Raw genomic sequence first — 12,093 nt, 5'->3', positions numbered from 1 at the left:
GCCAAGCTTGAGGCAGGGATATTTTGAGATGTGTCACTTTGGCTGGGGAGCAATATTTAAGAAAAGAGGATTTAGCAAGTGGGCTTTGGTGGTAGACTTTTAAAATTCTCCTCCGAGTTGATGCAAACATGCATTTCTCCATTCGTGTGTCAAGAGAACATAGACCAAATGTTTCGAATTATTTTTAACCAATACCTTGGAATAAAACACAGAGTTTACATAAATGCCAAAGAAAAGTGGAAGTACTTTCAAGCAAAATTTATTAGGTTATCTACTCAAGAAAAACACAATGACCTTTGCTTGTAAGAATTCAAAGTCAATGACCTGAAAGCCAGGTCTGAATAATTTTTTTTTCCTTTTAAAATCAGATACAGAGAGTAGAAACAGCAAATTTTCTTAAATATGACAGGCAACGCAGTTGAAGATTTGTTTTCATAAACGGTGTGAAAAAGTAGTATTCATTCAGCTGCATGTGGCTGACTGATTTCCAATCCCAAGTTTAGTTTATCTAATATAAAGTTGGTTGTGAACTGGATAGTAAAGTGGCGTTCTCAAAGGTATTCCCCCCACCCCTTAAATGACGTTCCTTTGTAAGTAAGATTTATGTGCATTTCAGATTGGCTACAAAGATCTTTTCAATTCATAGAATTTTGTGTAAATGCTAGCTTCCAGATTCATGCTAGCCTGTGACCTGTGAAGATATCATAAAGGGTGATCTGCTGGAAGTGTTTAAACTCAGTGTAAGTGCAGGATAAAGATCCAATTGGGAAATCCCCCTGTTTTCTGAACAAGTAAATAGTCTGTACAAAAAGAAGAACAAACATATGTACAAAATGCTAGAGTCTACATGTTGTATGAGATCAAGCATTGCCCATGGGAGGAAAGCCGTAAAAAGTTTTGTCTATAAGGTGCTAAAGATTCAAAGACGAACAGGTCTTATGCAAATTCATTCGAAATACAAAGGTAAGTCTCAGGGTATGTGGAACACAGGCACTGTGAATCCGTTCAGTCTTTCAGGCTTGGTATCATGTTATAGAACTGTTTGGGGGCAGGAAATGCAACCTGAATGAGTTAATCATTGTTTCTAAAAGGGCCTAATTCATTATTTCTAGGAAGTATTTTACACACACCAGAAAAATCAGGCTCAACATATATATTATATATATTCCTGTCTGCAAATGGAGTCAGGATTCTGGGTTCCATAGAAGAAAAATAATTATTGTAGTAAAAATAATTGTATTGATCATTGTCCTTGCTAAAGCCAGCCTTAACACTCAGGGTGCTCCTGAAGTACTCTATAAAATCATGTGGGATTCTTTTACATTTCCATAAAATGTACAACATAGCATATGATTTTTATGTCCTTATACAACCTTGAATGTGTAAGTGTACACACAGTGAAACTTACCTATGGGTATTATTCATCTCTTTGCCTCTCTTACTAACACTGCTTTTAAGTTTTAACAGATAAATAAAACACTAAGAGCTCACTGTTCATGGTGCTGATGATTACATTTTAATATAAAACAGCAATGCAAATTTACAACACAATTTTTCCTGCGGTGTGGCTAAACCTTCATGATAGTCATAGTAGTGACCAATGGCTCTTAATCACTCACTGTTTGCACTTCTAGTAAGTACACACAAAAAAAAATGGGCAGGAAAGACTCCTAGGTGAAAACTTAATGCAATCAACAAAAATCACACCCATCCCTATTAACTTTCCTACTCACTCTAGATTTTATAATCACTGTGCATAAAACAATATATATAAGTGCAGGCAAACAATAGCTGAAGCATAGTTGTCATATAGTGTAAACTCAGGGCACCAGGCAAACTTGTGAAAGGAAAATATACTGCCAAGCTGAAAGTGAAAATGCAAACCACAGCATTTCAGAAAACTGGCTTCCTGAGGACAGAACTCCTTCCAGAGAGGTGGACGTACAGCCATGAGACCAGACAGCCTCCTGGAGTCTCTTCTCTTTTCTTTCTTTCTTTCTTTCTCTTTCTTTCTTTCTTTCTTTCTTTCTTTCTTTCTTTCTTTCTTTCTTTCTTTCTTTCTTTCTTTCTTTCTTTCTTTCTTCCTTCCTTCCTTAACTATTCCATTCTTTTTGAGTATGATGACTTTCATTCTGATTCCACACACAAACGTTTCAAAGTTCAGGACAGAAAGCAGGAAATGGCATTTATGTGGGTGTAAGTTTGCCACATTTCCCTAAGGCTCCCAGCCTCCCCAAGGCTCACAGCGGCAGTCACTGCTGGTGATTTGGTGGCAGCAGGTGGAGATGGTGATGGCCTATGGGAAACCATAAGGCATGGCAGCGACAGGATGTTCCAGGTGAGTTATGCAGATGTGTTGCTGACATGTGGAGTAAATAAGGAGGGAGGTGATTCACAGCCTCTTGACGTAGTTCCCAGGAAAAGTACCAAAGAATTTGGTTCTTCTTGAAGTTCCTGAAAACAGAGGCAATAAACGAAAAGGTGTGTAACAGCAATGAAATGTCAGGTACTACGTCTGCTTGAAGACTCTCCAACTACAAGGGTTCACTGAGAGAGCAAGCCCTAAATAGTTTGGGAAGGAATAAAGAAAACTCACTTTAGGACAATTAAAAGAGAAAGCAGGCAGTTTAATTGTCTTGCCTGATGTGTTATTGTTGCATTTGCATACATGATAGATTTCCATCACATTGAGCTAAATGGAGAATCCCAGTATCCCAATCTAGAGAGACAGACAACTGCGTAGAAAGCTGGGCACTAGGACTCAGGTTACCATGATGCCAAACAAGGACTAAAAGACAGCTCTGAGGCTTGCAGTGGGATAAGATGACTGATGAGTAGGGAATACACACAGGAGGAAGGGTTGGTTCAGGAGCAGGAGGCCTCCTCTGTGGTGCCACATGGCCACTAGAGGGGACACAGCCAATATCACAAGTGTTACAATCTCATGCTCAGTGCTATCTCACTCACTAAAAAAGTGGTCACACTTCTTAACTAAATAGAGACTTCTGAGCAATTAAAAAAATCACTAAATTTTTAAAAAGTAGAAGATTGGCTACTACTTGTGTGGGTATGTGGAATGGAGCTCAAAGGAGCTCAACCATTGAGGATGATGTCTAACAAGGGCAGTTAAACCAAGGGCATGCATGGCTATTCTTATGGCCCTCTTTGGTTTCATATGCCACAATTCTTCAGATATTTTCTATAAAGTCTTTACAATAAATTATTTTGTATTTTATCATAGCAGATTGGGTAGGGCCTCTAAAATTTCATTTCTCATTAACATTCTATAATTTATTGGCTTGTTTACAACCCCTACAAATCATGTATGTATACCATTTCTCTTCTTGTAGATGGGGATTAATAGAAATAACAGAATCTAAGGCATGTATCTGCCCATGTGACATCAGTCCTTTCATTAGCTCGCCACTGCTGGACTAGTCTAGAGAAAGATTTCATCCTCACACTTTTATTTTTAAAAAGATTTTATGTGTATGGGTATTTTTGCCTGAATGTATGTCCATTGCTCCACATATACAGTACATATGGAGGTCAGAACGGGTATCAGATGCCCCTGAAACTGGAGTTATAGACAGTTAATAGACACTACGTAGGTGCTGAGAATGGAACCCAGATCTTCTTAACTCTCTCCAGCCCTCCCTACACTTTTCCTTGTCACCTCTTTCCTTTGTGTCTGGGTATATACTTTCGTCTACTAATATTTTCTTAGAAGACCTCAAGTTATCTCCTCCTCCTCTTCATCTCTTTGCTCATCTCCCTCGCCCACTTCTTGTGCTGGGGACTGGACAGTTGAGCAGTGGCGGATGTTAAGCAGGTACTCCATGACAGAGCTTTCAGTCTTTAGGATGGTAACTCTGGGCTTGCCTTTGAAGCGGCAACAAAGGTAAGTCTCTCTTCTGCTAACTGAAGCGGAGGAGGATCCCTAAACTTTAATGATGGACTACATCAGTCCTAGCAAATGGGTCATTCTCCTTTTCATCTTGCTCCCCATCAAATGACGTTGCCCCTGTTGACAGCTAACATTTTTCCATCGAACAGGGCAAAGGTATTTCCTGCCTGGGAACATAAGGTGTTTTTGTAATTGTTATTGTGACATCACAGCCATTTCTAGTTGGGGCTATTTAAAGAAAATTTCCTAGTTGGGTTGAAATAAAACTAGCAGAAAATCACATATATCCACAGCAGTAAATGCTACACTTTATTAAAATGCAGTGGCTTTGGGATATACAGTACACCATTAATTGAAAAGAGATTAACTCTCCTAGTGACCCATGCAAGTGAGCAAATTTAAACAAATGATCAAACAGCCAGACGTGTCTGAGAAAAATTGAGCACATACCCACGAACCATCCATCGTCACACTTTTCCATCACATCAACGACATCACTTTCTCTGAGTTCCAGCTCATCTTCATTCCTAGGAGTATAGTTATACAGAGCCTGAAACCTTAAACGGGACAAATGGGCATGTTTATTCCATATCTTCATGAAGTTATAGAAATTAGCACAACATTCATTTCAGCTCTAACATTTCTATTGTCAATGTGCTGTGTTAGGAATGTTAAATCTCTGCGAAACATGTAAAGTCAATAGTAACATTCAGATTCTCATGGGAATCACAACACTTTAATAACATTTCAAACTTACAATGAAAAATATTCAGGGAAGATTATAATATTCATGAATTCAGCAAAAGCATTCTGATATTTGCAGGCCAGACCTGCATCTAAACTGTCTAGACATATAATGTTTGTCATTCAGGTGCTACATAATGATATAGAATCTAAAATAAATGGTATCTGTATTGGACAGCCACATTAAGATGGATTACAGATTTAGCTAACCATAATCATAAACAAATAATGCAGACTTGGAAATGGAATTCTCAAATGGTTCTAAATTGAGTTGTACAAAATGCTTCAGACACACATTTTGTAAATGATGTGGGAATTATTATCAAAGGAAGACTATGTGTTTATCATAGGAAACCCTTTAAGGAAGATTAGTTTTATAATCTGAATCAGGATTTGAAGTGTGAAGATTTCATGCAACTCAACTATGACCTTGAATCATAGGTGAGGCTTTATACATGGCCATCCCTGGCCTGGCACAACTAGCAGATTCTGGACTTTTAAAAAGGTGTCCAGGAAAAAAACTGTGCTTGCGTTAAAAAGTCTCCTTTGAAATAATCATGTGTGAGAGAGAATTACGGAAAGAATGCCGCCATCTTGTTTTTCTTGTCTGAACTCTTTGATAGAGAGATGATGACATTTATCTATCATGTGTTTGAATACTGAATATATTTGGCATTGACTTTTATGACTATTAAATCTTGTGACTATTAGCATGGACCAGTCCTTGGGAAAGTAAAGACTGTCATTTTGGAGGCTAAGAAGGCTGGAAAGAATTTGATATGCAGTCAGTGGGAAATTTTCGTGATATCACTTATTTGTCACTGGTATGATCAGAGGATTAAAAAGACTGAAAAATTTGTTTCCATTGCTTTTTATAATTGTCATATAATTGTGCTAATGTAAGAAAACAAGGGGGCCCTTTAGATTTATTTTAGGCCACTGTTAAAAAGTAGATGACACTGAATTCTACTTTGGAACAAGAATGCTTTATTTCTGATTACTTTATCAAGTCAGAACAATCGTATTTTGGTAGACTAAGGCTACTCTGGTACTTGAATTGAAACATTGTGCTATAAATGTGCAACAACTTCACTGGTTCCCTCTCTGTTTTTGTCTCCTGATCATGGGATATAGATAAAATTGGCTTCAGGGAGTTGTATGAAAGAGCTTTGCCTCTCTGTAAAAACCATCATCTTCCCTAACCTGGCATCCAACCCTGAAATCCCTACATTAGAGATTTCCCCCCTAGTTAATAATGTTCCCTTCTAGTGGGCAATTTTAGCCATTGATATTCTTTGAGCCCTTTCAAGTCCTCTGATGTCTTTTGTTGGGAGGGGCTTCAGCTTCTGGTCATGGAGAGAAACAGAGCCAGACCCTAGAAGAGGTGCCAAGAGAGACTGGCAGGGGCCACCTCACTAGGACATTTGCCTGGGTCCAGCCTTAGGAGAAGAGGAAAACCATTTTGTTGTTTGCGTGTTGGTTAGCGTCTGAGGCTGTTGGTGATAGAATGATGTGATTTGGGATGTTCACAGGGCAAGGGGATTTCAGCAAGGCTCTTTGTCCATTCTCGAGCTTGAGGGACATGGTCACCCCTGGCTGCTGTGTTGATGGACGTACTCTGCAGTTGCTTTGGGAAAGCAGAGTCTCTCACTGAGCTTCTCAGGCTCTAACCTTACTGAGGCATAACTCCAACCACTTAAGGTCTATTTAAGGCCACAGACTCCAGCTGCTTGAAGACTCTCAGGGTCCTCAGAGCTAATAAACCAGAATTGGCATGGACTTCCAGCTCATTTTTATATAAAGAAAGCCAAGTACTCTTGTCAAAATTTATTTACCATAGTGGTTTAATTAGATCACACAGAAAAAGGTTTCATGGAAACACAAACAAACCTTCCTGGAAATCCTTCTACCTCTGCTGGTTTTCAAATCAGTGTTGCATGACAGGAAATGCAGCCCAATTAAAATAAAAAAATGCTGCCTTTAAATAAGTTGGTGAGATAATGGTGGTGGAGGGGTCAAGATTGCCTCAAAAATAAATTTGTCACTTAAGAAATGCCGAGCCAAACTCAAAACTATAACCTGCACCTTTTATTGTCCCTAAACTGAACCACAGCAAAGTAGCTTAGGTTTCTACTTTTGCTTCACAAAATATTTTTCTAAATATATGCAATTATCTAACCTTCCATAATCCCTCTAATTCAGGCAGCAACGAAACATAAATTTGATAAAGAATAAAATCTAAGGCAAGGTTTGGAAGTGTATTGTTCCTGCCTGTGGGCTATGTGATATTAGAATAGCCAAATGACCACGGCTGCATAGGACACAACAGAGCACTACTTGTTCATATGCCTCGAACGCTGTTTAGTAGAACATGCTAGCCTTGTCGTCACCCTTCATACCCTGGAGTGTGTTTTTTTGTGATGTAATCCTATCATTGTTTGCACTTGTAAACGAGCAACAGAAACATTATTACAAGTCGTCCTTAAGTTTTTCCAATTAGGTGAGGTTTTTCAATGATTATTACTTCTAACCTAGTCTGTTTGGGATAAAGACCTCTTCCTAGGAATACCTTCCTGGCCACACTGTGCGAGAGGCACTTTCAGAGAGTGATGAGTTCTGAAAGGTGTGTTTTTAACCATGGAGAACAAGGAGGGACTCTTGGTGCCGAAAACACCAGTTCCACACCAGGGCCTGCCCACAGAGAAGAGTCTTGGGTCAGCATGTTTTTCACCAAGTGAACAGAGCTCGGGCAGAAGGCTCAGGTGCACAGGGAAAGGCCGAGGACCCTGGCGGTGGCTTCTGGAGGTCTCTTGGGACTCAGTCTAGGCAGGAGCCAATAGGAAGTGGATAACTGCTGGGAATCTTATTGTAAACTAGGCCAGAGGAAGATAAATGGGACTCTTCATGGCAATGTGTGATCCATGCAGGCTGATTTCACAAATGTATCAGGAGAGGGAATTTGGAAGGAACATTTGAAAAGGCACATTCTTGGTGTGGTGGAAATTTTTATCATGTATCTGAAGAGTAGTGAGTGCTTTAATACTGCTATCTCTGAAAGACATTTTGAAGCATGTGTCATAGTGTCATGGAATTATACTACTAAGGTAGAGCTTAGGTATACTTTTGAAGTATTCCAATAAGTGGAAAGACAATGTTAGGACATGGTTTGTCTGTCTTTAAAGTTGTGGTTACCAGTTATACAGCCAGTAAAGGAAGAGATGGATTTATAAATTGTAGGAGTCACTGTAACACTGGAGAGTTTTCCTTTGTTATTTATTAATTTTTAAGTGTTTTGTTTGATGTATGTATCTGCACCCTGTGAGTATGTGTTTTGCTTGATGTATGTATCTACACCTCTGAGTGCCTGGTACCCATTGGGGGGCGGCTAGGAGAGGGTGTTGGATCCCCTGGAACTGGAGTTACAGATGGTTGTGAGCCCCCTTGTGGATGTGGAGAATCGAACCCAGGTCCCCTGAAAGAGCCCAGTGCTCTTAGCCATGGAGCCATCTCGCCAGCCCTTCTGTTTTCCTTCAAGCATTAGCGTCCAATCTCATTGAGAAAGCAGAACCTTTCGATCTCTTGTGCGGGACACTTCACATTCACTGTTCGATCCCTTTCCCTTACAAAGTCCTATTGTCCTTTGTCTGGTACGCCTGTTGTCCATATTGTGGGTCAGGGTTAGTCTTTGATTTAGAAGATAAGAACAATACTTACGGTTCCCCCCCACCTTGAATGTTTTCGTGAGTGAACATAGGACGATGCGGCTGAAATGAAATGATTTTCAGTGTTATCAGTGCTGGAACAGGTATCATTAAAAGGCAATTTGGGTTATAGCATGATACTTTTCTGGACATTTAATATTTCCTGTTGTAAAAAACCAAGAGGAAAGAAAAACAATCCACCAAATAAAGGGTTTCTGTGCTCTTAATAATTAAAGTGTTTTAAAGGGTGCTTTGAATCAGAATACCCAAGGTTCAAACTTTTGAACACATCCACAATCTGGTCTCTTCCAGCTTTAGGGGAAGGTTGAGTCCCATTGATTTTTCCAAGGTCAGGAATATGGCAAGAACAAGGACATTAAGTCACAGAAGCAGGGAGTCTGGACCCCGTCATTCACCCTCATTCTCTAGCGCTCTCTCAGACAAGAAGAAGGGAGCCACGTCGAGCAATAACCACATTCACTCCGAGCTTTTCCTCCACAGACGACGACATTGCCACATATGGTACGGATGAGAAAGTCAATAGCCAGACATCCCATGCTGCATTTGAATTTCAATTCTCTGCTCTCAGTGGGGTAAGGGGTGGGGCAGGGAAGCACATGCAGTTTTCAAAAGGGGAGACAGAGAACTTTCAGAAGAATGCAACGGACAATATCCAGGAAACATATAATGCTTTACCTTAGAAGAGAAATATTGGTAGAAATCCCCAGTGCACTGAACTCTCAAAAGAGTTTCCTTTCTTTTTAAACTAAGCATCAAGACCAGTATCTGTAATAGATACTTATAATATTGGAAATGACGAGCCTTAGCATCCTGTATAGCCACACAAATACTTCAGAAAATGAACTTTAACACATTGGTTGAATATGGAAACTCAGTGTAATTTGCATTGATCATCCACATGCTATGTTTTTGGGAGATAGATGCATTCGATCCATTCACATTTCAAACATTTTTTTTTTTTTGTGAAACGACAGCAACCTGGTGAGATAACCAGTCAGATCCTGGACTCTGATGATAATGGAATTTAGTTGTTTATCGGGCCGTGTCTTTAGATATCAGGACCAGTGCTTGGATACACATAGTTATTACTGATTATCATAATGTAGAAAGAGTTCCCCTGAAATTGTCCATAGAAACTTCTGGTCCAAGGATGGAGAGGGAACCCTGGGGTTCCCTTCAGTATGAGTCTGTTGATCCTAAATTTATCTACTATCTTTCAATCCATATTGTCTATTGAGTGCAGATTAAGTATTTTCACCACTGAAACTTGAAGCTTTAAGTCTATTAATTGGTAGCATTTATTAACAGCATTCCTAGAGTTTTATTCAACATCTATGCATAGAATACATAAATTTAAACTTAAAGAGTGGATAAGAATTACTGGCTATATAGATGATTTACTACTATAAATCAGTATAAAATACCTAACAGTATTTAAAATTATAAAGTAAGATTATTAAATATAAAATATTAAAAGTATAAATTACATCATTTTTAAAGATAATGAAGACTAAGCTGGGTATGGTGGCATGCTTTTAATCTCAGCACTCTGGAGGGAGAGGCAGGCAGACCTTAGTGAGTTCAAGGCCAGCCTACAAGGGCTACATAGGAAGTGCCTGTCTAAAAAAAAAAATGAAGATCAAACCATTCTCCAGACATTTTTTGAGATTTGTAATTAAAGAGATAATTAATCAATTTAAATATATGAAGAAGCAAGTGTAAGCCATCCATATGTATGTATTATATTTCCAGTCCCTTTCTATTTTCCTGCTAAGTTAAAAATTGAATACCACTTTAAATCAATCTGTTAGTTAACTTAAAGCGATCTATAATTTGAAGGTTGTAGTCCATTATTTAGTATCATCATTAGACTCTTACTTGCTCAGTACCTTTGATTTTCTAGCTTCCAAAATTATTTAAATGAATTGTCTCTTTGACAGTTAGGGAAGCTGGGGTGTATCTCTAAGTGTGTGTGTGGGGGGTCACTTAATTCCTGTGGGTGTGAGCCAGAAATTTCCTGGCTTTTAATCATCTTTCAAAGCATGTCTTTTCCCTTGCTTCACACCCTCCAAACCTTGGCCCCTCCTTTTCCCTCCTGAACCATCAGTTTCCCCCACAGTATTCACATCCTCAGCCCAGAATAGAACCCTTTTATTACAGAGAAGTTGTATACCTCATAAGATCATGACTTTTGAAAACATCTCAAAGCCTTTCTTTAACAGGAATTATCTTCAGATGAACTGATAACTAGTGGCCTGTTAGTGCAGAAAGTTGTCTAATTCCAGTATTGGAGTTAATATCGTTTACAAAGTCTTGGCCACTAGAAGAACGGTAGCATTAATGGTCACTTAGGAATGGGCATTTGTTGCTGTTTGGAGCACCGTCTGCTACCGACCTGTGGACCTTCAGCTCAGATTCCTCATCCTAAAATCAGTGGGTGAGACATGATGAGGGTGAATCTTGCCCCCTCATGGGGCCCATAAAGCAATAGATATTTCACTGACAGCTTCCCTTTGGTATGTAAAGAGTTCTGTCCTCAAACTTATATAGAAAATTAGCTAATATAGCCTCGTCATGTGAAAACCACAGTGGCATGTAAAGAGTTCTGTCCTCAACCTTATATAGAAAATTAGCTAATATAGCCTCATCATGTGAAAACCACAGTGGCGATAATTCACCCTCACTTTTTGTTAGTCAAGCTCTAAACTTAAAGACATTGGATGGTTTACTACGGCAAATGCATGTTAAAAAGGGATGGAAGGACAATTTTAACTAGCCCCATGTTGAATGAAGTATTATGATGGACTAGATGGACCAACTTGGTTAAGGTCAGCGTCTGTGTTTTGATCTTAGTACGGATGTTGTTCGTGTTTCCGGTGGGTATTCAAGCAAAGTGCTTCTGAATGCTCTTTGCTTCTGTGTCTGCCCTCTATTGCCACCTAATGGCAAGCAGTGGCAATAACACATTAAAAGTTGTTTTTGCTTTTGGTTGACGTGGGTCAAATTCCTTCAGTGTTGATTGATTGTGAAAGGATATTCTGAAGCCCACGGGGTAGATAATGATCTGTTTTTTCTACCATGCTCTCCCATTTCCCGTGTTTTCAATTCTGGAGAAGAAATGATTTGCTGGCACTGGTGTTTACGGCCCGCGTTCATTTCTATTTTAATGGCTCAGACGTTTCTCTCACGCATAACGCCTCAGCACTGCTGAGGTAAATATAGAACAATATACACTTAGAGCATGTGGAGAGGCTTACACAGACTGTGAGTTTGAGACAGCGGCTTTCAAGTTAACAGGTTGCCATTACCATACAGGGCAATTTGAGCAAGAATTATACTATGATTATATTCCTCCGGGAGGCTTTAAGAGTTCAAGAAAATTTTGAAAATCAGATGATGCATCATGCTACTTTCATGGCACCCTAATTATTTAACTTTTTTCTTTTGTTTTCTCTTTTTAGTGTCACGGTGGTTATTAACTGTATGAAAGCAACAGTTTCATTAAAATTTTTCATAAGTACATATGACATCCCTTGATTTTTCTTTTTTAAAAAAATGGTTGTAAAAATGCATACAAAAGAGGCAGGTTTTTAAACACATGCTGTTTTTCACAGCCAGGAACAATTATAAACCCCTGCTTACAATGAAGCTGGTTTGAAACCTATCCTAGAATCTGGGATCAGTAGACTACATACACTATTGCAGATGGAAGTTTAAAAG

The 12,093-nt window shown here is 39.1% G+C and overlaps 1 protein-coding gene across 50 annotated transcripts in view; it reads right to left on the bottom strand.

The window, feature by feature from the left end:
* Nucleotides 1-243: 243 nt before the first annotated feature.
* Sorbs2 (sorbin and SH3 domain containing 2) overlaps nt 244-12,093 on the bottom strand; it is a 316,642-nt gene continuing 304,792 nt past the window's right edge. For 24 of the 50 annotated variants that reach the window (XM_052752150.1, XM_052752149.1, XM_052752154.1 and 21 more), the window contains 4 exons: nt 9,049-9,150; nt 8,366-8,415; nt 4,358-4,464; nt 244-2,454 (listed from right to left, as the gene is read on the bottom strand). In XM_052752150.1, the coding sequence (XP_052608110.1) occupies nt 2,393-2,454; nt 4,358-4,464; nt 8,366-8,415; nt 9,049-9,150 (321 nt within the window). In that variant the 3' untranslated portion in view covers nt 244-2,392. The remainder of the gene's footprint in view (nt 2,455-4,357; nt 4,465-8,365; nt 8,416-9,048; nt 9,151-12,093) is intronic. The other 26 variants (XM_052752191.1, XM_052752167.1, XM_052752201.1 and 23 more) reach the window with 4 other exon arrangements.

This window comes from Peromyscus californicus, unplaced genomic scaffold (genome assembly GCF_007827085.1).
Source record: "Peromyscus californicus insignis strain IS unplaced genomic scaffold, ASM782708v3 Scaffold_23__1_contigs__length_62951481, whole genome shotgun sequence".
NCBI lineage: Eukaryota > Metazoa > Chordata > Mammalia > Rodentia > Cricetidae > Peromyscus > Peromyscus californicus.
This window is presented reverse-complemented; position numbering and strand designations above follow the sequence as displayed.